Here is a 23,296-nt window from a genome sequence, read left to right on the forward strand (position 1 = left end):
ATCATTCATTGAAATTATTCAGCAGATTTTGACGATTTCTCGAAAGATTTTTTTTGTAGAATTGTTCAAGAAATTCCAGCGAAATATTTGGTGGAGTTTCTGCGCGATGAAGCATTTTTCAAGCATCTTCAGTTTCTCCTGAAAACTTTTGCAAATAGCCCGATCTTTTCGGTGCAAAGAAGAAAAAACTACTCCATATTCACAGAATTTTTACAATATTTCGTCCGATTATTTCACAAATTTCTGCAAAGTTTCTGTCCAATGTTTTTCCAGGAATTTCCTAGAAAATCCTGCAGAATACTATTCGATTGATTTTTTTTATCGTCTTGGCAAATTATCTAAGAAATCTTCTAAAATTTCTTTAAAATTCCAGGAGTTATTTCAGAGATCCTTGTTCATTAAGAGTGACTTCAAAACCAAGTTTTGTTAGAGGTTACTATATAAGTTTCTTTAAAGCAATAACTCACCGGTTTATTTTTCAGAAAAAAATCCTTGGCATTTTTCAGAAAAAAATCCTTGACATTCCTGGAAGAATTACTGAAAAAAAACTTTCGTTTTGACCGGGAACCTTGGAGGATGTCCCAGGGGAGTCAATGGATAAAATCTTGGAGGAGTTATGACTTTCTTTGAAAATTTCTCGAAGATTTTTTGGAGGAATTCAGATGATTTCTGAAATATTTTTTAGAGAAATTACATTTCTGTCCCAAAATTCAGGTTTCTATAGAATTATCTGCTCTGATACTATGAAGAGTCAAAATCTTATCTCTTGGCTCCAATTATATTTCATTTTGTTTTCTTGGCTCCTCTTTGCTATCTTTTTGGTTCTTTTTATATCTCTTTTTGGTATTAGGTCAACCAGCCCGACGAAAAGCTTTCTTAGTCTAATGCTAAAGGCTGGCTTGAAAATGAGGGGTTAAAAGCAAAGGGATGTCAGTGAGTTTTGTGATAATATACTTTGAACTTTTTTCAGCAATTTTTCATTCTATTGTATGGTAGTCAGCCCCTCAAATATAGTAACTTTCGATTTCAATCCTAGGGTTGAATTTTTTCTTAGCTTCACAGCATACAAAAAATTCTAATGATTGTCCTACCCATGGTTCGAACGTGGACGCGCCTCTGATGACAATGATATAAGTTTAGGGCGCCATTCACCGCTCATTCTAAGTATGAGGCCCTATATACAGCACTAGTTGAAATTAATGTACTTTCATTAGCTGGTTGTTATCTTCGTACTATAATGCGACAACATATTAAAGCATAGCAGCTGAGAAGCATTTTTCGATCTTTTATAATAAAATCATTAATAAACTCATGTTTACCACCTTGAACGACATTAACGAGCAGTGAATTAATACGGTGAAACGCGTAATCGAAATAATGTTTATTATACTGTAAATAAAATGCTGTTTTCTATTTTGATTGCCGGCGTTCAAAAGACTAAATTACTAACCACTAAACAACAAATGCTCCGGGTTCATCGCCGCAGCTTTTCAAGCGAATCCTAATACCTAATACCCCTTCCAACCCCCAACTCCGTAGCACTTATGAGGGTGTCGCTGAGTCGGAGGCCTCTCGTTAAGTAAGTGCTACATCAACATTTCCTTCCCCAATCCCAAGTTACTGTAAAGATGGGCGTGGCCGGGAATAGCGATATTTATGGTTTTGGTATTCTTGTATAAGATTGGATTAAGGTCAACTCCCAAGCCCTGTTCCTGAAAGTGGTCTAAATGGGACTATCAAATAAAAAACATAAATATTGCTAGTATCCAATCTACGAAGTATACCGTAACTACACTAACGCTAACGCTAAGAATCAAGTTCTGTTAATATCTGTACTGCCCATAACTGCATATTTGTAACATTCGACAAAAGTAGGCATTGAGTAAATGGAATATCAAGTGTGCATTTTATTGCAGTATGGGAGGAAACTAAAATTCAAAAAAAAATACCAGGAACTCAAAAGTGCTTATATGAGGCTGATATTTTGTACAACTCATATCACATACTAGGTGAATAGTCAGAAAAAAATTCTGATATAAATTTCATTGCTATTACATTACGAGGCACATTTATAATCTCAATGTGACTGTTATGCGGTTATAATTACCAATGTGACAAAACAACTTGGTATTTATTTCGAATTTTCTAGAACAATCTCACAGATTTCATTAAGTTGATCAAAAGTATTTATCTTTTGATGACTCTCCAAGGTATTAACTCCAATTTATCAAAAATGTCGAATGTGACTGTTATGCAGTTAAGGGCAGTGTAGTGTTCTCTCAATCAGCGAAAAAGTTTCACTGAAAATAGTTTTACACCCAAATGTGAAAATTTATTTAATTACCTCATTACGCGTTGTAAATATGGATAAATCATGGGTGATGTGATAGATTAAGAAAGACCAGATTGACTTATCTAGGATCTACGGAGATCTGATAAGGAATCGAAAAATTACCCTGGTCTAGGTACCTAATTTAGTTCTCACATGACATTCGAAGCCTAACTATAAGAACAAGTGGATTTAGAGTCAGAATTGTACAAATTAATTGAGTAATTGTTAACGAAAAAGGAAGATAAGGTCATTGTTACCCTATCTGACTCAGTGACCGGTCGAAGTAACTACAGTCCGGTGAACATTTACAAAACTTCTAATGATTCTCCGTACGACTCCAATGCAGCTAAAAGGAAGAAAAGGGAGGCTCAGCAACCTGATCCCTGAGAAGATAAACAAGGAAGCTGTAGGATGAAGAATCACTATATCTTGCTTCATTAACAAGACATATTTCAGATTCATCTAATTTAGCGAAGCTATTAACGAAAGATGAAGGGACATTGCTCATGTTAGTTAGGCCCTATTGAAGTAACAGTGTAGATTTATTCTCAACTGAGAACCTGGTACAACCCTTGCTTGTGATTAGTGCAATTTCAAGGTCTTCGTGCAATGCAATGAATTATATCTAGTGAAACAATTCGAATCTTTCGAAAAAAGTAAAAAGTGAAGTACTCACTCTCGCTTTTGTGATGGCAGAAGTCAAAAAGTTTGTCAGTGTTCAGAGGAGTTTCAAAAAAGGAATTTGGTGAGTTTGTTCTGATCAGCAGCGCATGATCGCAATGCGTAAATATTAAACATTTTTAGGCCAACAGTGCGCATCGTACCTTCGTGCTGTGCGTACACGAATTCTCTCTGCTCTTGGAAGTTTTCTTAAAAACTACCTAAAGCAGTAAAACAGTACTTTTCAGTGCTACAAAAACAGTACTTTTCAGTGCTAAAATTAAAAACGGTACTTTTCAGTGCTACTTAAACAGTACTTTTCAGTACTATTTTTTCTACTATTGATCCCTTTACGATCCTTGTTTGGACCCGTGCCTTCGATTTTTCGTTGGACCCGTTGGCGAAAGCTAGCGGTGGTAATCCTTCTTGGACACCGTCTTGGGCAAAAACCTTTCGAAGGTCACGTCTTCTTTCGTTTATTAATTAAACATGGTATCAACAACAAACAAAAGGAAGGGTGAATCTCTGAATTCACTACTTCCTTCCAAAAAAGTGGGTTTTAAAACTGTCACTACACGTGGCAAGAATGGAAGAAAGGACGTTTCTCCGGAATGCGAACTTTCTTCCAAGGGTGAAATGAATAATTGTATCGAAATGAGCAATCAGTTCGATGCTCTAGACAAATTTTCCGAACACCAAATCGAAGCAGCCTCTAGCCCAGGCTCTTTGATTCAAGTGAGGAAGCAAAGAGTGCCGCCTATCGTGGTCAGTTGTTCCGAATTTGGGGGATTTAGGCAGGAGATCTTGAACTCCATTAGGGGAATCAAGGTTTCCTTCCAAATCGCAAAGAAAGGAGACTGTCGCGTTTTGCCGGAAACTCTTAAAGATCGTGAGCTTCTTCTCAAACATCTTGAAGAGAAGAAGCACAAATTTTTTACTTATGACGACAAAACTGAACGTTTGTTCAAAGTTGTCTTGAAAGGTCTCTCAAGTGACTATAAATCACCTGAAGAGATCAAAAATGGAATAAATGATTTACTTGGATTTTCCCCAGTCCAAGTAATCATTATGAAAAAGAGAACCCAATCTGGCATTGTTCGGAAAGGGCTTTCTCAAGAATATTATTTAGTTCACTTTAACAAAAAAGAACTAAATAATATTAAAGCTTTAGAAAAAGCAAAACTTTTGTTTGATGTCCGTGTGACATGGGAACATTTCCAGAAACCTGGAGGAAATTACCAGAACCCCACTCAGTGCCGTCGGTGCCAAAAGTGGGGTCATGGTACAAAAAATTGTCGCATGGATGCTAAATGCATGATTTGCGGAGGTTCTTCTCACGCCAAAGACGTCTGTCCAGTGAAGGAAGATACCACCAAATTCATATGTTGTAATTGCGGGGCTAACCATAAGTCCAATTTTTGGAATTGTCCTTCACGCAAAAAGGTCATTGAGGCTCGTGCCAGGCAGATGAAAGATAATATCCGTTACGATAACGGTCGTTTCCGGAATTTGCCTGGTAGAGTATCGAACAATGCTCATTTTTCAGTTAACGATCGCTTGATCATGAATCATACCCATCAGGAAGATCATAATCATGCTCATTCACAAACTAATTTTAATCCATCGGGTAGCCGTTCGAATCTTTCTATTTCGAATGTATCTACCCACGGTCAATCCTTTGCCGATATCGTAGCAGGAAATTCGAACTCCTCCCCTGTTGGATCCATGGGTACCCATTCTACTAGTTTCAAATCAAATGGAAAAAACCCTACCGCCACAGGTAACTCCGCTTCTTCGTCTACCGAAAATTCCAATGGGAAATCACATGACATGTCTGCCTCTGATTTTAATTTTCTAACTGAACAATTGAATCTAATGATTGATGCAATGTTCAAAGCCACCACTATGACTGAGGCAGTCCAAGTAGGTGTAAAATTTACAAATCAAATTGTTATTGGATTACGTTTTTCTAATGGATCCAAATAATAATTTAAATATTTTAAATTGGAATGCTCGTTCTCTGAATGGTAAAGAGGACGAGCTGTTTAATTATCTTACGGTTAATAACGTGCATATAGCAGTTATTACCGAAACGTATTTAAAACCTGGATCTAAACTCAAAAGAGATCCTAACTTTTTTGTTTATCGTAATGATCGACTTGATGGGGCATGTGGGGGAGTTGCAATCATCATTCATAGGCGTATAAAACATCAACTGTTTTCATCATTTGAAACTAAAGTTTTTGAAACTTTAGGTGTTTCTGTTGAAACACAGTTTGGTAAATATACTTTCATAGCTGCCTATTTGCCTTTTCAATGCTCTGGGCAGCAAGTTAATTTGCTCCAAACTGACTTGCGTAAATTGACTCGCAATAAGTCAAAATTCTTTGTCATTGGTGACTTTAATGCCAAACATCGGTCATGGAATAATTCTCAAAGTAATTCCAACGGCAGAATTTTATTTGATGAGTGCTCTTCAGGATATTTCTCAATTCAATACCCTGATAGCCCCACATGTTTTTCCTCTTCTAGAAATCCATCTACGATTGATTTGGTCTTAACCGACTCTAGTCATCTTTGTAGCCAAATGATTACTCATGCTGATTTTGATTCTGATCATGTCCCTGTTACATTTCAAATATCCCAAGAAGCCATTCTCAATCCTATCAGCTCCACTTTCAATTATTTACGAGCCGATTGGAATATATATAAAACGTATGTTGACTCCAATCTTGATGTTAACATTTCTTTAGAAACTAAACTTGATATTGACAATGCTCTTGAAACTTTATCAAATTCCATTGTTGAAGCCCGGAGCATTGCAATTCCAAAATGTGAAGTAAAATTTGAATCCGTGATTATAGACGATGATCTTAAACTCTTGATCCGTCTTAAAAACGTGAGGAGAAGGCAATTTCAACGCACTCGCGATCCTGCTATGAAAATTATATGGCAGGATTTGCAGAAAGAAATCAAGAAACGTTTTGCTCAATTAAGAAACAAAAATTTTGAAAATAAGATTTCTCAATTGGACCCTGGCTCTAAGCCCTTTTGGAAATTATCGAAAATCTTGAAAAAACCTCAGAAGCCAATACCGGCATTGAAAGAGGAAAACAAATTATTACTAACTAATTGCGAAAAAGCTCAAAAACTTGCTATGCAGTTTGAAAGTGCGCACAATTTTAATTTAGGACTTACAAGTCCAATTGAAAATGAAGTTACTCAGGAGTTCGAAAATATTGTCAATCAAGAGAACGTTTTCGAAAATGCCTGGGAGACTGATTTGGAAGAAGTGAGAACTTTTATTAAAAAATTCAAAAACATGAAAGCTCCTGGCGATAATGGAATTTTCTACATCCTCATCAAGAAACTTCCAGAAAGTAGCTTATCATTTTTAGTTGATATATTTAACAAATGTTTTCAATTAGCATATTTTCCTGACAAATGGAAAAATGCTAAGGTTGTTCCAATTTTAAAACCAGACAAAAATCCTGCAGAAGCTTCTAGCTATCGTCCAATCAGTTTGCTTTCCTCCATCAGTAAACTTTTTGAAAAGGTTATTTTGAACAGAATGATGGCCCACATCAACGAAAATTCAATTTTTGCCAATGAACAGTTCGGATTCCGCCATGGACATTCGACCACTCATCAACTTTTACGTGTAACAAATTTGATCCGTTCCAACAAATCTGAAGGCTATTCTACTGGTCTTGCTCTTCTAGACATAGAAAAAGCATTCGACAGTGTTTGGCATGAAGGTTTGATTGTAAAATTAAAAAACTTTAATTTTCCAACATACATTGTTAGAATAATTCAAAGTTATCTGTCAAATCGTACACTTCAGGTTAATTATCAGAACTCCAGATCTGAGAGACTTCCTGTAAGAGCTGGTGTTCCCCAAGGCAGCATTTTGGGACCAATATTATACAATATTTTCACATCTGACTTACCTAAGTTACCTCAGGGATGTCAAAAATCTTTATTTGCGGATGACACAGGCCTCTCCGCCAAAGGACGAAGCCTGCGTGTCATCTGTAGTCGATTGCAAAAAAGTTTGGATATTTTTTCTTCATACTTGCAAAAATGGAAGATTTCTCCTAATGCTTCCAAAACTCAACTAATAATATTCCCACATAAACCAAAAGCTCTTTATTTGAAACCTTCAAGTAGACATGTTGTCACGATGAGAGGGGTTCCAATAAATTGGTCAGATGAAGTTAAGTATCTAGGGCTCATGCTAGATAAGAATTTAACTTTCAAAAATCACATTGAGGGCATTCAAGCCAAATGTAATAAATTTGTAAAATGTCTCTATCCCCTTATTAATAGAAAATCAAAACTTTGTCTTAAGAACAAGCTGTTGATATTCAAACAAATTTTCAGGCCAGCCATGTTGTATGCTGTACCAATATGGACTAGCTGTTGTAATACCAGGAAGAAAGCTCTGCAGAGAATTCAAAATAAAATTTTGAAAATGATTCTGAGGCTTCCTCCCTGGTATAGTACCAATGAGTTACATAGAATATCCAATGTTGAAACATTGGAACAAATGTCAAATACAATCATTAATAATTTCAGGCAAAAATCGTTACAATCTTCTATTGCCACGATTAATGCGTTATATGTTTAGGTTAAGTTAGGTTAAGTATATTAAAAACGTTTTTTTTTTCTCCTATAAGCAGGTGAAATAACTCACCTGTAAAAAAAACTGAACTGCTACGGCAAATGAAATGTAATATGTTGTTAACAAAATGTTAATTAAATCTTAAATTTGTTTTACCAAATTAGGATGATAGTGTTGTCAAATAACACAGAACACCTAGATATAAAAAATGAATGTAATGTTTGGAATGATACCAATAAAGAAATAAAAAAAAAAAAAAAAAAAAAAAAAAAAAAAAAAAAAAAAAAAAAAAAAAAATTTAGGCCAGAACGTCTACCGAATGTATCCTATGGCACTACTCTTTCCATCAACATTCCACAACATCCCGTAACACCTATGAGAGGTCGTAGAGTTCTCTTCATCTGTCTTAAGTACAGTCACCCCACAGTTATGGAGCACACAGATATGGATCAAAGTTGGCTTAAACTATTCTCCGTTTCAAATAGAGTTACAATTACGCAGAACAGATTTCATCTACGTGAACCATAAATCTGTACAGCATTACAATCAATCATAACATCTTCTAGCATATTTTATTCGTCTGTATGAAATAAAATGTTATCAGTATTCATAGAATCGTTGATTCATAACTGTGGGGCATTGAAACCCGTTCCACAGTTATGAATCAACGATAAGACGATCCCGAAAGAAACGCCGAAACGTATACTTTCACTAACACACCTTTCGTTTGCTTCACGGATAAATTGGTTTTATAGTGTTCTGATCCATAATATGAGTCGATTCCATATCCATAATAAGGACCGTCCTGTTCCACTGATCCACATCTGTGGAATGGACAACGTTAAGAATTTCTATCGAAATCGACACTTTTTCGTAAATAACCGGAATTATTTATGTGTGTTCTCGAAAACAATTATATTCGGCATTGCCAGGCAGGGCCCAGATAGCCGTAGCGGTAAACGCGCAGCTATTCAGCATGACCATGCTGAGGGTCGTGGGTTCGAATCTCGCTGGTCGAGGGACTTTTCGTAAAGGAAATTTTCTCGATTCCCAGGGCATAGAGTATCATCGTACCTGCCATACGATATACACATGCATAAATGGTCAATTGACAAAGAAAGCTCTCAGTTAATAACTGTGGAAGTGTTCATAAGAACACTAATCTGAGAAGCAGGCTTTGTCCCAGTTGGGACGTAATGTCAAAAAGAAGAAGAAGAAGAAGGCGGGTAATTTTGTTTTGTACAAGGTCACCATGATTTGTAATAATATTTTATTCTAAAAAATGACTCTTAGGTTTCACAAGACGTGGCCAGGACAGCTCTCGACTATTGGAGGATGCGTCAATCTTGTCTAAGAGTTAGAGGTTAGTCCCAAATTTCTGACTTTGGTGACGGACGGGAAGGAGGCAACCTTTATACAATGGTCTAGGACTGTACCACCTACAAATTTGTGCGAAATTCTTGATGCTATGCTAACTGAGAAACTGGCACAAACCGATTGGCGGGAAACGTGCCTCTAGAGCCGGCCTTCTTATACCTGATGCTTTTCCTATCACGTGCTCACAATTTAAAGTCCCATTGCGCCTAGATGTATGCAACCTGTTGATCTTTTTAAAGTGCTGCACTACAGAGGTGTGCGTGTCTGCTGCGTCGGTAGAAAAACGACGGTTATTTTCATTTGCATTTAGCTCTCACTCTCTGTCGTTCTCAACTGTAAATAAACCACACACACAACTGCATCGAACCGATTAGTCTTTGGAATCGGCTGCAGCGATGTCCCATCAAACCAAACTGCTGCCCGATTGTTGTTGATAGCGGCTAGATATAATAGGTAGGTATACGCATAATACGGATTCTCACTTGTTCGTTCCGCACGTAATTTTGTTGTCGAAACATTGAGGCGTCGCTGCGTTGTTTCGTCACCGAAGTGTGTTGTTAAACGTGATTTTATTTACATTTGCATACTGCAGTTGAGGCAGTGATCATAATCTAGTGTTTTATTTTAGCATCACGAATGTGATAGATAGGACATTCACATAATTCAATCAAGTGTTCGTTGGGATTTAGTGTCCACCGTTATTCGTCAAGAAGGCACAGGTATGTTATGAAAAGCGACGCCAACTTCGATCGATTGGAAATTCAAGCACTCCTACGCAAGCGCATTAGAATGACCTTAATCTCGTGAGAATAGATGTGCAGCAGTGCATGCTCTCTCGCATTCTCTTGACCAAATCGGCCGCAGTTGACTGAATAGCAGATGATTTCGTGGATGTTTATAATTTTTCGACTCGCTATAAATAGTGTCTAATTTCCGGCTACTGTTTTGTTTCCTACAACTTCAGGGTTGAAAGAGCAGACGAGTGAGTAATCGCGATGGAATCGACAACCAATATAGAACCACAATCTCCGATGGCAGCAGAAACTGCGATGGCCAACGGGAATGGTTCCCTGAAGGAGCAAACAACCACCACAGCAGCAGTGGCGGCCACCATTCAAAGTCCCGAACAGCAGCAACGGCCTCGAAAGTTGTCCTTCGACGACAGCGACATGGAGATGACGAAGCTGAAACTTGGGGCAACGGTGAGACGGTTTCCAGCTTCGAAGGTTTTTACAGCTGCCGCTGTGTGTGCCATAGTCAGTCTATTGATACGGTATTTACTGCCGTTTGATTTTGGTGAGTGTATGTTCCTAGCACATAGCATTATCGTTTGCATGACGTAGTCCGCCTACTAGGATTAACAACCTACTTTTCGAATGTTGTTCGTAAAAGTGCAGTTGGGTATATCTATATCTCGATCACCGACGTCTCGATGACGAATTATGGAGAGTTGAAATGTAATCACAGCAATCATTGGATTGGTTTTTTATTGCAGGACGTTTTTGCTGCATGCTTAGTTTATTTCCAAAATATCTATCGTCTAGTAATATTGGTTGCATAGGTACAATGTGATTAATCAAAGCTACAACTGATGAGCAATGAATTTGATACTCACAATAATGCGCATTGTTTACATTTACTCATCGCTTGTTGGATCATACTGAGTTCATGCAGTGTAGCACAAAATAATCGGGTCGGGTTAGAAAATAGTCGGAAAAAGTGGTGCATCAGATGTATTGGCTTTTCATCAGCCTGTTTTTCCTGCACATTTACGACAATCAACTCTCCACATCTCGATATCTCTCCCTATGTCGATGTTTTTTGTCCCTTCATTCTGCATACATTTTCACTCTCCATATCTCGATGTGATTTTCATTTTCGATTTTCTTTCCGTATGGGGTTTTGCACAAAAATCTTTCTCTCTCTTTCACCCCTTCACAAAATTTGTAAACATCCAGTGAACTTCAAAATCCCATGCAAAATCAAAACAGTACAGAGCCCCAATGGTTACTAGACTAGATTTTAAAGATTGAAAACAATTTGCAAAGACGGAATGACGTCTGTTTGTTTTTAATTTTCCTGGTAACGGAGTGATTTTCAATCTAGTATTCCTTAAAAACTTGTTCTATGTCTCGATCTCTCCCTATCTCGATGGTCCCTTCGATATTGAGATGTAGAGAGTCGACTGTTATTCCATTGAATAGGTATACAATTGGAATTCGGGGTAATGTCATTCGGGGTGATGGGTCGTTTGGGGTTTTGCAATTCGGGGTAATGGCGTTCGAGTTAATGGCATTCGGGATAATGGGATAGAATCGAAACTTCATTATGCGAAACGATTTCATGCAAAATGGGTCACCCTCATTCTTAGAATCTTAGAATTCTTCTAAGATTACTTCGGAAATGTCTCTAGTAATTACATCAAGAATTTCACCCGATATTACTCCAGGAATTCCAACAGGGATCCTTCCGAAAAAAATTGGAAATACATACCAAAAATGACATGTTTGATGTGTTTTTATGTTACGGTGATTGGGCAAAGGAATGTGAGTGTGATGTCCATTATTATTGGAGACCGAGAATTCTGCATCTTCAAGATTACCCCAGGAAAAGGCTTCTGATAGTAGGAAGGGTTCATAAGATACACCATATAGATTAAATAAATAATCTTTTGACAGTTTTTGACGAAAACGTCGACACTTCTAGTGTCGAACTATTCGATTTTTATTTTTTTTATTACAAAATCTTATGGCGTTTTCGGTTTTAAACCTGGGGTCAGAGCTGACCCGACTCGCAATAAACGAACGAGAACGGATCCAGGTTCGAGTCAAATCGAATGTGTCATACCTACATTCGAACTGTCCGCCACACAGTTTCATGAAATTTCGCTTCTCTGAGTGCAAAATCGCAAAATAAAGTCTCAATATTAATGCAATAAATATTGCCGAATGCTTTCGTAAACATCTCCTGCTATTAAAATGTTGCTTTAATCGTTAATTTTGATAATTATAAAAATGTAAACAATAAATTTTTGACAGTTGAGCCCCGCTCAGGTTGGATCGCAAAAAATCGATAGAGCGAACCTCGTTGTGTTTGGGTCGAACATGTGGCGGATCCGGGTTCGCCCCGGCAATAAACGAAAACGCCATTAGAGATCTCACCGGTATTTCACTAGTCACAAATCTTTTTTAGGGTGTCTACTCATTTACAGAAATGAAATTCCCTGGGATTTCCAGGTTTCAAAAAATAATTCCAGGTTAAAGAAATTCTCCAAAATATGTGAACACAGTGAAACCTCCATGAGTCGATATTGAAGGGACCATCGACTCATGGAAATATCGAGTCATGGAACAGCAATCCTTTGCAAACCTGCTTATAGGGACCATCATAGTAATCATGAAATTTTGTTTTTAGTATGGTTCCATGAGACGGTATCGAGTCATGGAGGTATCACTGTAGTTAATTTGATGATTTGATGATGATTAAAAACTTTTTTCAAATGAAAGGCGAAATAAATTTATTTAACAAAGTATTTTTCGCTTCAATAAATCAATAGTATTTTTTGTTCTTAACGTGTAAACATATGAAAAAAAATCAAATAATTTTGTGGTTTTTATTTAATTGACACGAAAATCAATTAAGAAAAAAAATCCTTTCCCTTAAAATTGGATTCAGATGTATGGACATTAGCGATGGACCTGCAAATTTTTTTTTTTTTTTAAAAAGCGTTTTGTATTTTTTGCTTTGGGGAAATCAGGGCTGGTATGGTATGGTGTGGACAGGTAGTATGATCGTATTGCAAATAATAACTTTAATGGCCTCTTGTTAAAAAAAAAATATAATGAATTGTGAATACTGTGGGAAGCACGAGATGAGAGTTTGATTCCAAAGTTGAACAAACATTTTTCGTGTACATTTTTTTTAATTTCTTATGACATTATGACAAGTATAGCAGCTCGATTTGCTTTAGCTTTTTTAACATATTACTCCGCTGATTCCTTTAAGAGTTTGTTTTGAGATTTTGAACGAACTTTCTAAATAATGCTTCCAAGAATTCCGTTTTATATCTCTTCATTAATTCAATCTGGATTTTTTCTAAAGATAACCACATCAGGAATCATCCATTCACAAATTATTCCATTGATTTCTCTAGGACTACCTCCAGCATTCCCGTTTAAAGCATCGTCAAGAATTCAAAATTCCTTCAGGAAGTTTGGACGAACCAGCCAAGAGTTGAAAGTCTCGTTAATAAAGATAATAATAATAATTCCTTCAGGAATTCCTCCAATTTTATTTTTTGGAAAAATTTCTCAATAAAATCATTAAATATTTTTTCAAGTCATTAATCCGGCGAAATTTCAAGGAAATTGTTCAGATTGTTTTGGAGAAATAAAAAAAAAATCTGCGGCGTTGAATTTCGAAAGACAATCCTAGAGTAACCTAAGATGAAACTTGTGTGAGTTCTAAGTATGCCTTGTTGAATTCCTACCAGGATCTCAGGTGAAGATGCATCCAAGATAAATCTTAAATTTTCAAGAGCACAAAACTAGAGAACCTGACAACCATTCACACTGAAAATTTGATCAATGGGTCACCTCCAGCGAATGACCAGTGAGTTAAATTTTCAGCACAAACGGCTGTCTGGTTCTCTAGACTTGTACTCTTGAAAATTCATGGCTGTGCTTCGATGCATCTTTACCAGAAAGACCTCCTAAATTTTTGATGAAATTCTTCCTAAAATATAAAAAAAAATAGAATCTCTAATATAATTTTCTGAAAGACTTTTTGAAGGAATTGCTTGGAGAAATTAGGACAGAATTCCTGAACTTTGAATAAAGTTTTGAATAATCCACAGAGATTGGGCAATTTATTTTGAAAAATTATTAGAGAAATGTTTGAACCACAGCAACAATATTTTGAAGATATGCTGGAGACATTCCAAGAGAAATTTCTGTAGGAACCTAATGAGGAATCCTGGAATTAAATTTATCAAGATCTTCTTCATAATAGATATAATCAAATAATGCCCGACGGATTTTTGGAGCAGGTCCTAAGAGTAATCGTGGATGAATAGCTTAGCTTAGCTTAGCTTAGACTGCAGTCAGGTGGGATTGAGGGGAGGAATGTTAGTGTGTAACCTTTGTTATTTGGAGACCGTGTTTTCCTGTGCATCTCCACAAAGATTACTGGGAGGGATGGTTGTTAATGGGGAGGATCGTTGGGTCACAGGATTCACTTTGATAAGCGATTAGACCATGATAAACGATTATTTGTGCGATATAAACATACTAAGGAATATAATATTTTCAATTTACATGGAAAATTTTCAAATATGAGAAAATAATGTCATTACTTAAAGTGACGAACCATTCAATGTTTGTTGAAAAAGTAGCTAAAAGCAACATTCCTACAGCTGTTAGGATATTTTACTCAAATTGAAAAAGAAAAAATCGATTGGCTGGACCATCACATAATATTCTTATGCCGACACTTACAGTGGCGAACCATTTAAAGCTTTTTGGAATAAAATGAAAGTTTTTCAAGTCTACACTTCTAGCACAGACAAACAGACCGAACCATTCAAAGCTTTTTTTATTTTTAAAAAAATAAGGGATTTTATATAAAAAATATAAAACTAAAAAGTTATGAATAAGAGTTTATGTCGACACTTACAGTGACAAAACATTCATAGTTTGTTGAAAAATCATATTTATGTAACAATTAAATGTGCGGACTTCTCGGGCGTTCTCGACGCACTTTAAGAGTAATCGTGGATGAATAATTGAAGAAATAATTATGAAAATGCCTGGAATATATGAAGGAATTTGTGGAAAATGTCGAAACGATTTTATCCAAAAAAATTGGAATAATCTTTTGTGGAAGCTTCGGAGTGCTCTAGAATTTTTGGACCGAATTCTGAGGAAATTCCTGAAAAACCGCTGTTAGCCTCCCTGAAGAAATTTCTGAAAACATTCAAGAAGAAATTACTAGAATTCCTGAAGCATTCCTCGAGATCTGACAAAAATATAATTAAGAACTTGTAGAATAGTCGCCTAATAGGTTCCTCTGTAACCTCTAGCATTTTGCACCAGGATTCACTGCAAGCAGATCAAAAAAGTGACTTAGGAGATAATTTTTATTACAATATAGGCTTTAGAGACCATTACCAAACTGGAGTTTTGCATTGAAATGGTGATTAAGACTCTAAAAAAAAATTGCTTCTGAGAAATGTATTTTTTTAGTGTTTTCAACTTATCAACTGCTCATGAACGACACCCAACTGAACTGTACTTGCCTCTACCAGTTTGGCAATCTTAAGTTCTGATTACTTGTTCAAACATTTTTTATGCTGAGTAATAAAAAACCGTTAAGGACTGATCAAATCAACTAGTGTTTTGATAGCGGCGCAGCCGAAAAATTTTTTGATTGAGGAAATGTTTTGTCACAAAAACGACATATTCTACGATTTATTATTGTTTCAAAATAATTTCCCTGAGTGTAGCCGAAATTCCCTGAGAATTCCAGGTTTTTTCCAGGTTGAATAAAATTCCCTGAGAATTCCAGGTTTTTCCAGGTAATAGACACCCTGCAATCTTTTTCTCATCGGCATCTAAGAAATATCAATAGGAATCTTTTTTTTTTATTTTATTTTATTTTATTGATGTACAAGGGGGTCAGGGGCCAAGTCTCCAGCATAAGTTTAAAAACTCACACCTTCCATAATACACCGGGGGTTTTGGAGTTCGGGAAGTAGGCAACGCAACATCTTTGACCAGAAGGTTCTTTAAGTTTTGCTTTTACTCTAGACTTCCCCTACACGTATGAATGATGCAAGGTCGAAAGAACATGAATCAGTCATACATATAACGGTAGTGAAGTGTTTTGCCTAAGGATATGTGAAAGGAGGGATTTTGTGTGGTGTTTTGTAAGTCGCTCTGTGGAACAAATTTGTTATTAGTTAAATTATAAGTTCATTTGATTTACCTTTCAATTAGTATTCAATGATTACAGAAACTTTATACTTAACAAAGGCGTGGAGTGCAGCAAGCTAGGTGGGCGGATCAAGTGCGTAACGATTTGGCGAGCGTGGGGCAGAACCGAGGATGAAGAGATGCGACCGCAAACCGACGTTTTCTCGGCCATTACGCTGCCATGATAAGAGATGCCTTTCCTCTTCGATGAATTATTCCTCGAAGCGGGTTAGATATGAAAACAAGGATAAAGAGAGAAGGAAGGTTAGTGATTATTACATGCTTTATGGCAGTATTGGCGTACATTGAAGTCATACAAAATTCGCTCTTTGGATTCCCACGATAACAATCCCTGAAACTAATGATAAACAACAAAAAATGAATCCAAAAGAGCGAGAACCTTGATGTTTCAATGTATGACAATCCTGCTTTATTGCATGTGAGAAGTTCTTGGTGATATTCTCTCAACGGCCATTCAGAATGGTTCGACGGATGTAGATAAAAGATCATTATGATAAAATTAACGCGACGACATGTTAGTAAACTCAAAACGATTATTATATTTGCAACTGTTAATTTAAATAGTTAAGCTAAGGGTCGGTTATTGCATATAACTTTATAGATAAGCAGCAGTAAAGCACGAACGCGAATCCATCCCATCTTCAAATGCACAACACTTCATTCTGGAATTTTAGAACGTCCATGTTGTAACTTGTTCACACAAGAAATCTGCCTCGACCGAGTTGGCAGAACACGCCCATACCCCTTTCTGAACCAAAGGACAGGCAACTAATACCATGATACCTTAATTACAAATACAAAAGCTAGTTCTATGTTATTTCCACTACTACGCTCACGATAATTATGTTATGATCGTTAGAATAAAAACGATAGAGGTTACTACTACATAACAGAAATACTACCCAAAGAACGCTATTGTCGCCAGTGTTGGTGTGATAGATGCAAAGTAGTGCAAAAATGCGTAGAGGATTAAATAAGTTATTAATTACAGCATTTTGTTCAACAATATTATATTATATTATGAAAGATATTTCAAAATGAAACATTTCAGTAACAACTGTGCCATCAGTTTTCTAATTATTATACATATATCAGTAACATTACTAAACTATCTCTAACACCGCTACAACCTACCTTACTAAATAACGCAATACCGTAAAATGCCGTAATTCAGAACATTTTGGAATATTTCTCAAAAATCGTAAATTATTGTTAATGACAATTTTAATTGGAATTATTATGCATTACCAGCATATACAAATAGCGGTATGGACAGGTTTCAAAATTTTTCTTAAATTTCGATTAATTTTGGACCAAATATGCGGATTTTGGCGATGCGCTGAATTACGGCACCTCACGGTATTACTAAGGTAATAATTACTACATTGTTAGTAAACCTAACATAAATGTCTATTTTCAATGACCTGTGAGACGCAGAGACCACCCGCACCCACTCTTGCGCCTCGTGGTCTACTGAAAAAGATTTATGTATATTGAACTAATACTACTATTAGAAATAGTGCTACTGATGAAGGTGATCGTTGGTTTCCCAGTCTTGTTAATGATTTGAGTGTTAGTAGAGACTGGTAGTGAGCCCTGCCGGTCCCTCCAGCATTACGCGTAGTTATCTGGTGTTAGATCATGCGACAGTAACTAAACTCATGCTGAAGGTGTGATAAATCAAGTGTAAAATATATTTAAGCATTGAAACACATGTCATTATTTAATTTAAAACTATTAGACTAGCTTACATTTTATAAGTTATAATTACGATTATTTTCGCGATCAATATATTAGTATTAGAGTAATTTTTCACAATATCAACAATATGCAATCACTTGATAAATCACCGTCAATCCCATCACCTAAGGGCAGGGAGAAATATCAATAGGAATCTTAAAAACAAAATTCCGCTTCAGTCTCGCATGCTAAATATGGCACGCCAAAAGAAAAGCATGTAAATAATATTCTCCGCTACCACGTCATCATTGAACAGTGAAACCATCATGAGTCGGTATTACATCGACTTATGGAAATATCGTGTTATAAAACAGAAATCCTTTGGAAAGCTATTTCGAGGGACCAAAATTGTGAACATCAATTTTTTTTTCTAGTTTAATTTCTTGAGTGAATATTGAGGCATAGAACATCGACACATGGAAGTTTCACTGTAGCAGCTACTTAACGTACAAATTGTGTGGATATACAATGTTACCTACTTCCAATTACAATCGCCGCCTATTGCATCACTGCATGGGGAGAATATTCTCCGAACGCAACTGCGAGAGAAGCATATGGATTGAGTAATAATGATATCATCATTCCCGAACAAACCTTCACTCGGACACTTAGCCTGCGTCTGTCTTAGGTCTAATTGCCTACGCTTCCCTTTTATATACCGCTAACCCCACCTAGCTAGTAAAATTAGCTTTCTCACACATGTTCGCGAAAATTTAATCTCCCACCGTGCAAACTCCATGATTACGTGATGCATTCTCCGTAGCACACTGCATTCATGAGCGCTCTCGAACTGTTCGTTTCAGGGTCATTCAAGGCAGCGCTCGCGACGCTCGAACGATGGCGCCAGTCAGCCACGGAGCGGATCGTACTGGACTCCACCCGAGGATACGCTGCCCTGCAGGCCACCATGAAGGACACCTACGCTAATGCACGGGGCCTTCAGGATCCCTCGCTGATTTTGTTTGCTACGTTATTTGCCGCGACCGTCACGTGGTTCACGTACTACGTGGTGTACCTGGACAGTAGCATCCCCGGGGTCAATCCACCGACGCCGTTTTCCGCCAGCAAGAAGAAGTGAGTGGTGAATTTACTGTTCAAGAATGTCTAACGATAACTGTTTTGTTTTTCGCAGGAGATTTTCCGACAAGGAGCGTCGATTCCACCTCGGATACGTTACGGCACTACTGAGTGGACTCACCGTGTTTATGATCATCGTGCTGGTTGACTAACTTCCTATGTTCTAGTCTTCCGAATCTAAATTGAATAGGATACCTATACCTAGGATGGGTAACCCCAACATTCTGAACCATATGCCTACGAGTAAAAAAGTAGAATTTTCCTCTAGTAGCTGCCCCATACTATTGATACTATTTATTGCGCAGTTTTCCATGCAAATTAAATACTAAACCAGTTCAGGAGCAGCTTTAGTTCTTAATAACGTGCGCATTTCGAAATATTATAGTTTAAATTGTAAATAACCGAAAATCATAAGACTAACATTTTAGTTATGTAATGCTCGTTCTACGTTAAAGAAATGGCAGTGTCTTAGTTCGTTTAAGGTAAAATCCTACTTTTGGTGCAAATACAATAAGAATATATGAATTGGATTTAATATTTTACGAGAAACAATCCGAACATTTTCTTTCATTTCACGAGTGTGGAGCGAGGTACTACCCAAGTAATACCAAGCATTATAACATTGCACGCATTCTACTGCATATCAACAATACTGATGCGACTTTGCTTTTATTCGACAAATTACAAGAGCTGTCAAGCAAAAGAGCATTAACGCTACATTACAAATATATCAATGCAATAATATTACTTTATGAGTTGCTTGATTGTTTTATAAACATTATTGCATTAGTTCGAATATATTAGGGCCTTTTTCCACTTTTAAATGCAGCTGCTTTAGTGTATACCCAAGGAACAATTGGTAACTTTTAAGATACTTACGTGTTTAATACAAGCTGCATAGCAGCAACCATTGCTGAACAAATTTTTAGTTGAATCATTAATTGAATAAAATTAATTTCCGCTTATAAAAAAGCTGTTATTCCACTTGCAGTTTGTGTTTTGAATAAGAGCTGAATAAACCTCCGAAAATTCAAATATTGTAGCTTTTGTTCTACAACACATAAGACGTTTAACAATAGACTGATTAAAAGCTTCTATAGGTTGTAGCCATCATTTTAGTAGCATATTGAAGATATGATTAACAACAAATCGTACACAAGTTTCAGTGTCTAATACTTAAAATGTTGACCAGCATGATTAGTGAAACTTATAAACAATGTGAATAACAGTATACGAGTATGCTCTTAAGCAAGCAAAACATATTATGTCTTTTTATGTTATTTTCAAATGTTTCAAATGTTTTTTCAAATCAAATCCAAGACGTGTATGCGATGGATGGATTAATGTAATGGACGTAATGGCAACGTAATGGATCAACGAGGGTAAAGTTCGAATCACATTGGATTAAAAATATCAAAATTTAAATTTTCCATATGTAGTGGTCATCATCTGCGACGTTATTGATATCGGAAAAAGTTACTAAACATACAATTTTTAATGATAATCGAAGTATAAATAATAATTTAACAATAGTTACATGAAAGTGGTTACCCAACTTACAGTCAAGTGTCACAAATAAACATACATAGTTAATTATTGTTGAATAATGGTGACAACTGAAAAAATGCCCTACAAAGAGCTGAGAAGATGGTATTTAGATCCAAATTTAAGTCAATGTTCAACATTTTTCATTGGAATGAATAATAGTAGAATCAACACTTATTAAACTTCTCCAAAGAATCTCTGCCGACTTGTCAAAATTGTTTTACTAATAAGTTGAACAAGTCATTTTTCCTTCTATTAAAGAGCCAATATTCCACCAAACAAATATAGTTGTGTAAACAGATGTACAGGAGACGAACTAACGTCTTGGTTGCTTCATTTCCATGTTTAACATGAACAAGATTAAAAGCTGAATAGGTTTTTTATAAAATCCTAATACAACATAGATATATCAGCCGAGCAGGTCTTCCAAAGAAGTCCAAAATAACGATTACTAAACACATTGTTCAGCAACAAAGAAGCTTTACAAAAGAGGTCACACCATAGCCAAATTTTTGAAAAATGGACAAAATATCTAAAAATTGCGTTGTATTCCTAATGTATTGTAATGTTCAACTTACTAATATTATTATTATTTATTTTTATTTGAGTGGCTTTTCGCCTTTGGCGAATTCGCCACTAACTTACTAATATATAAAAACATGTTGGATACAATAATAACTGATGCTTTCTCAATACAATATTCAATTATGTTTCGAAAATATTTTAAATCAGTCCTCTGACATAGGATTATTGATTGAAATGTATTTTATATTTGTATAATGTTTGATAGATGGAAAAAGTACGACACATAATTAAAATATTATCCTAGTAGAAATATTATACATTTAATAAATTAATTTTAGTATAGTTAGATGAACAATTCAATTAAAGTTTTAACAAGTTAAAACTTATTCATTTCAGACTGTTTTTACTTTGTGAATAAACTTTATTTTTGACCGGCATTGAAATAAATTTTCTCACTGTGCGCTATAAATAGCCGACTGAGTTCAGCTCGCATCAGTACTGAACAGCAGCAGAAGTAATGCGCTTATTCAGTTGTTGATCAGCATGGCACGTGTTGATTAGTTATTGTTGAATAGAAGCTCAAGAATTGATGAATAGAATAGATCAATAATCAGCTACAAGAGGTTTATATTGGGCACTGGAAGGCTTATATATGAATTCAAGGATGGCGCAGATGGCAAGGTATACCGCTGACGATGGGAAGGTCTCGAGTTTGAATCCAGTATTCAGGTAACTATTAAAAGTGTGGTTATTAATTCATGGTAAAGGTATACACTGCATTTGTTGTATACAGTGTTAGCTATTTTTAGTCATTTATTTGTTTTCAATCAATTTTGTGGCAGTTGAATAAAAGCTGAGATGAATGCTTATAAAGCGATTTTGAAGTTGTAGAATAAAGTCAACATACAACGATACGCTTTATAACTTCTCCAAATTTGTGTGAACAACGCCTCAACAAAGGCTTCACTTGGAAATAGTTAAAATGTTGTTAAACATGTTGCTGAATTAAACTGCAATAATGTAGTTTGTTAAACTAGCGTTGTTAAATCATCAATCCTCATTAAGCCAAGTGAAACCTGAATAAACATCATTACAATATATGATTACAGTCACTAAATTATAAGAAGCTTAATAATTTCGCCAGATTTGCTTGAACAATGTGTGCGTAGCAGCTGCAAAGTAATATAATAAAGCAACTATTCAGTATGTAGTTGTGAAAAATTGCTTAATAAATGATTATAAAATAGGCAAATGTTTCTTGGGATACCACTTATTCTGCGACGTATACTGAACAACGGTTCTAAAGTTCGTGGGCGGCGCTATGGAATTCATTGTATGCACCAAATCCAGTAGAATCATTTGTTTTTGACCCGTCAGTATAAAACGCTCTGTAGCTGCTGACCTGGCCGAACTTCTTTGCAAAAAATAGTGGTATGAACTCCGATCGGAGCAGATCTGGGTTTCTCGCCTCATGGTCAGATCAAAACCTACATTGGAGTTGGAGGGATTTGGGAAGCAACTACGATTGGGAGCATTCAAAGAAGGGTTAATCTCCAAACTCATGTACCAGTATTACAGTGTCATAAATTTTGTTTGTGGAAATCGTTCGTTTAGCTTTTCAAAATTTTCAATAACCATTGGGTTTAATACCTACCTCACAGCGGATGAGGAACCGGAGCGACAATTCCGCGAAACGATCTGATAAAGGAAGAACTTTTGCTAATATGTACCTCTAAACTCATTAGGCGGCATCCACAAATTACGTAACGCTCGAAGGGGGGGGGTAGGCTCGAGCGTTACGACTCATACCAAAATTTTAAAATTTCCATACAAAAAGCGTTACGGAGGGGGGGAGGGGTTCAATCCAATTTTAGCGTTACGTAATAAATGGATGCCGCCTTAGCCTAACGCGATTCGAAGACAGCGATACTGGATACGCTCAAGCTTCAGAATGTGTGTTTCCGCGGCGGATTGGAAACAAAAGCTACGGTATTCAAGGACCGAGATGATTGTAATGCGGTATAACATTATCAGATCGTCCGTGTTGGCTCCCCACCATGTTCCGGTCAGTGTACGCATGGAGTTGGTTCGTTGTTGGCATTTCTGATACAGATACTTAATGTGAGTTAGTTGCTTACCCATAATTTGGAGCCCCAACTGCGCTGGGACATGTTTCGTAGAAAAGACAACCGACGTTTTCTCCAGAGAGAATTCGATACCCAGCTTTAAGAACCAAGTTGACATGTGGTCTTTGCAAATCATCCACCCCCGGTCATTTTAAGGAAACAATGGCATAGTCTGCAAGCTGTCTTAGCGACCAATTTCTCACGAGACAATCATCAATGTCTCTGACATAGAAATTGTAATGAAGGTGGCTTAAGCATGAGCCCTGGTATCAGGTATCAGGTATCAGAAGGCCGGCTC

General features: G+C 36.4%; 1 protein-coding gene across 3 annotated transcripts; it reads left to right on the top strand.

The window, feature by feature from the left end:
* Positions 1–9,373: 9,373 nt before the first annotated feature.
* On the top strand, positions 9,374–19,327 carry LOC5566691. 3 transcript variants are annotated; one of them, XM_021855791.1, is made up of 5 exons: positions 9,392–9,446; positions 9,622–9,712; positions 9,958–10,289; positions 18,529–18,799; positions 18,858–19,327. In XM_021855791.1, the coding sequence occupies exons 3-5, from the start codon at positions 9,989–9,991 to the stop codon at positions 18,952–18,954; spliced, it is 669 nt and encodes a 222-aa protein (XP_021711483.1). In that variant the 5' UTR covers positions 9,392–9,446; positions 9,622–9,712; positions 9,958–9,988; the 3' UTR covers positions 18,955–19,327. The 3 variants fall into 3 exon arrangements, with proteins under 3 accessions (XP_021711485.1, XP_021711483.1, XP_021711484.1); XM_021855792.1 differs by lacking the exon at positions 9,392–9,446 and adding an exon at positions 9,462–9,542; XM_021855793.1 differs by lacking the exon at positions 9,622–9,712 and having other exon boundaries at positions 9,374–9,446.
* Positions 19,328–23,296: the final 3,969 nt, after the last annotated feature.

The sequence above is a fragment of the Aedes aegypti genome, chromosome 3 (genome assembly GCF_002204515.2).
Source record: "Aedes aegypti strain LVP_AGWG chromosome 3, AaegL5.0 Primary Assembly, whole genome shotgun sequence".
Taxonomy (NCBI): Eukaryota; Metazoa; Arthropoda; class Insecta; order Diptera; family Culicidae; genus Aedes; species Aedes aegypti.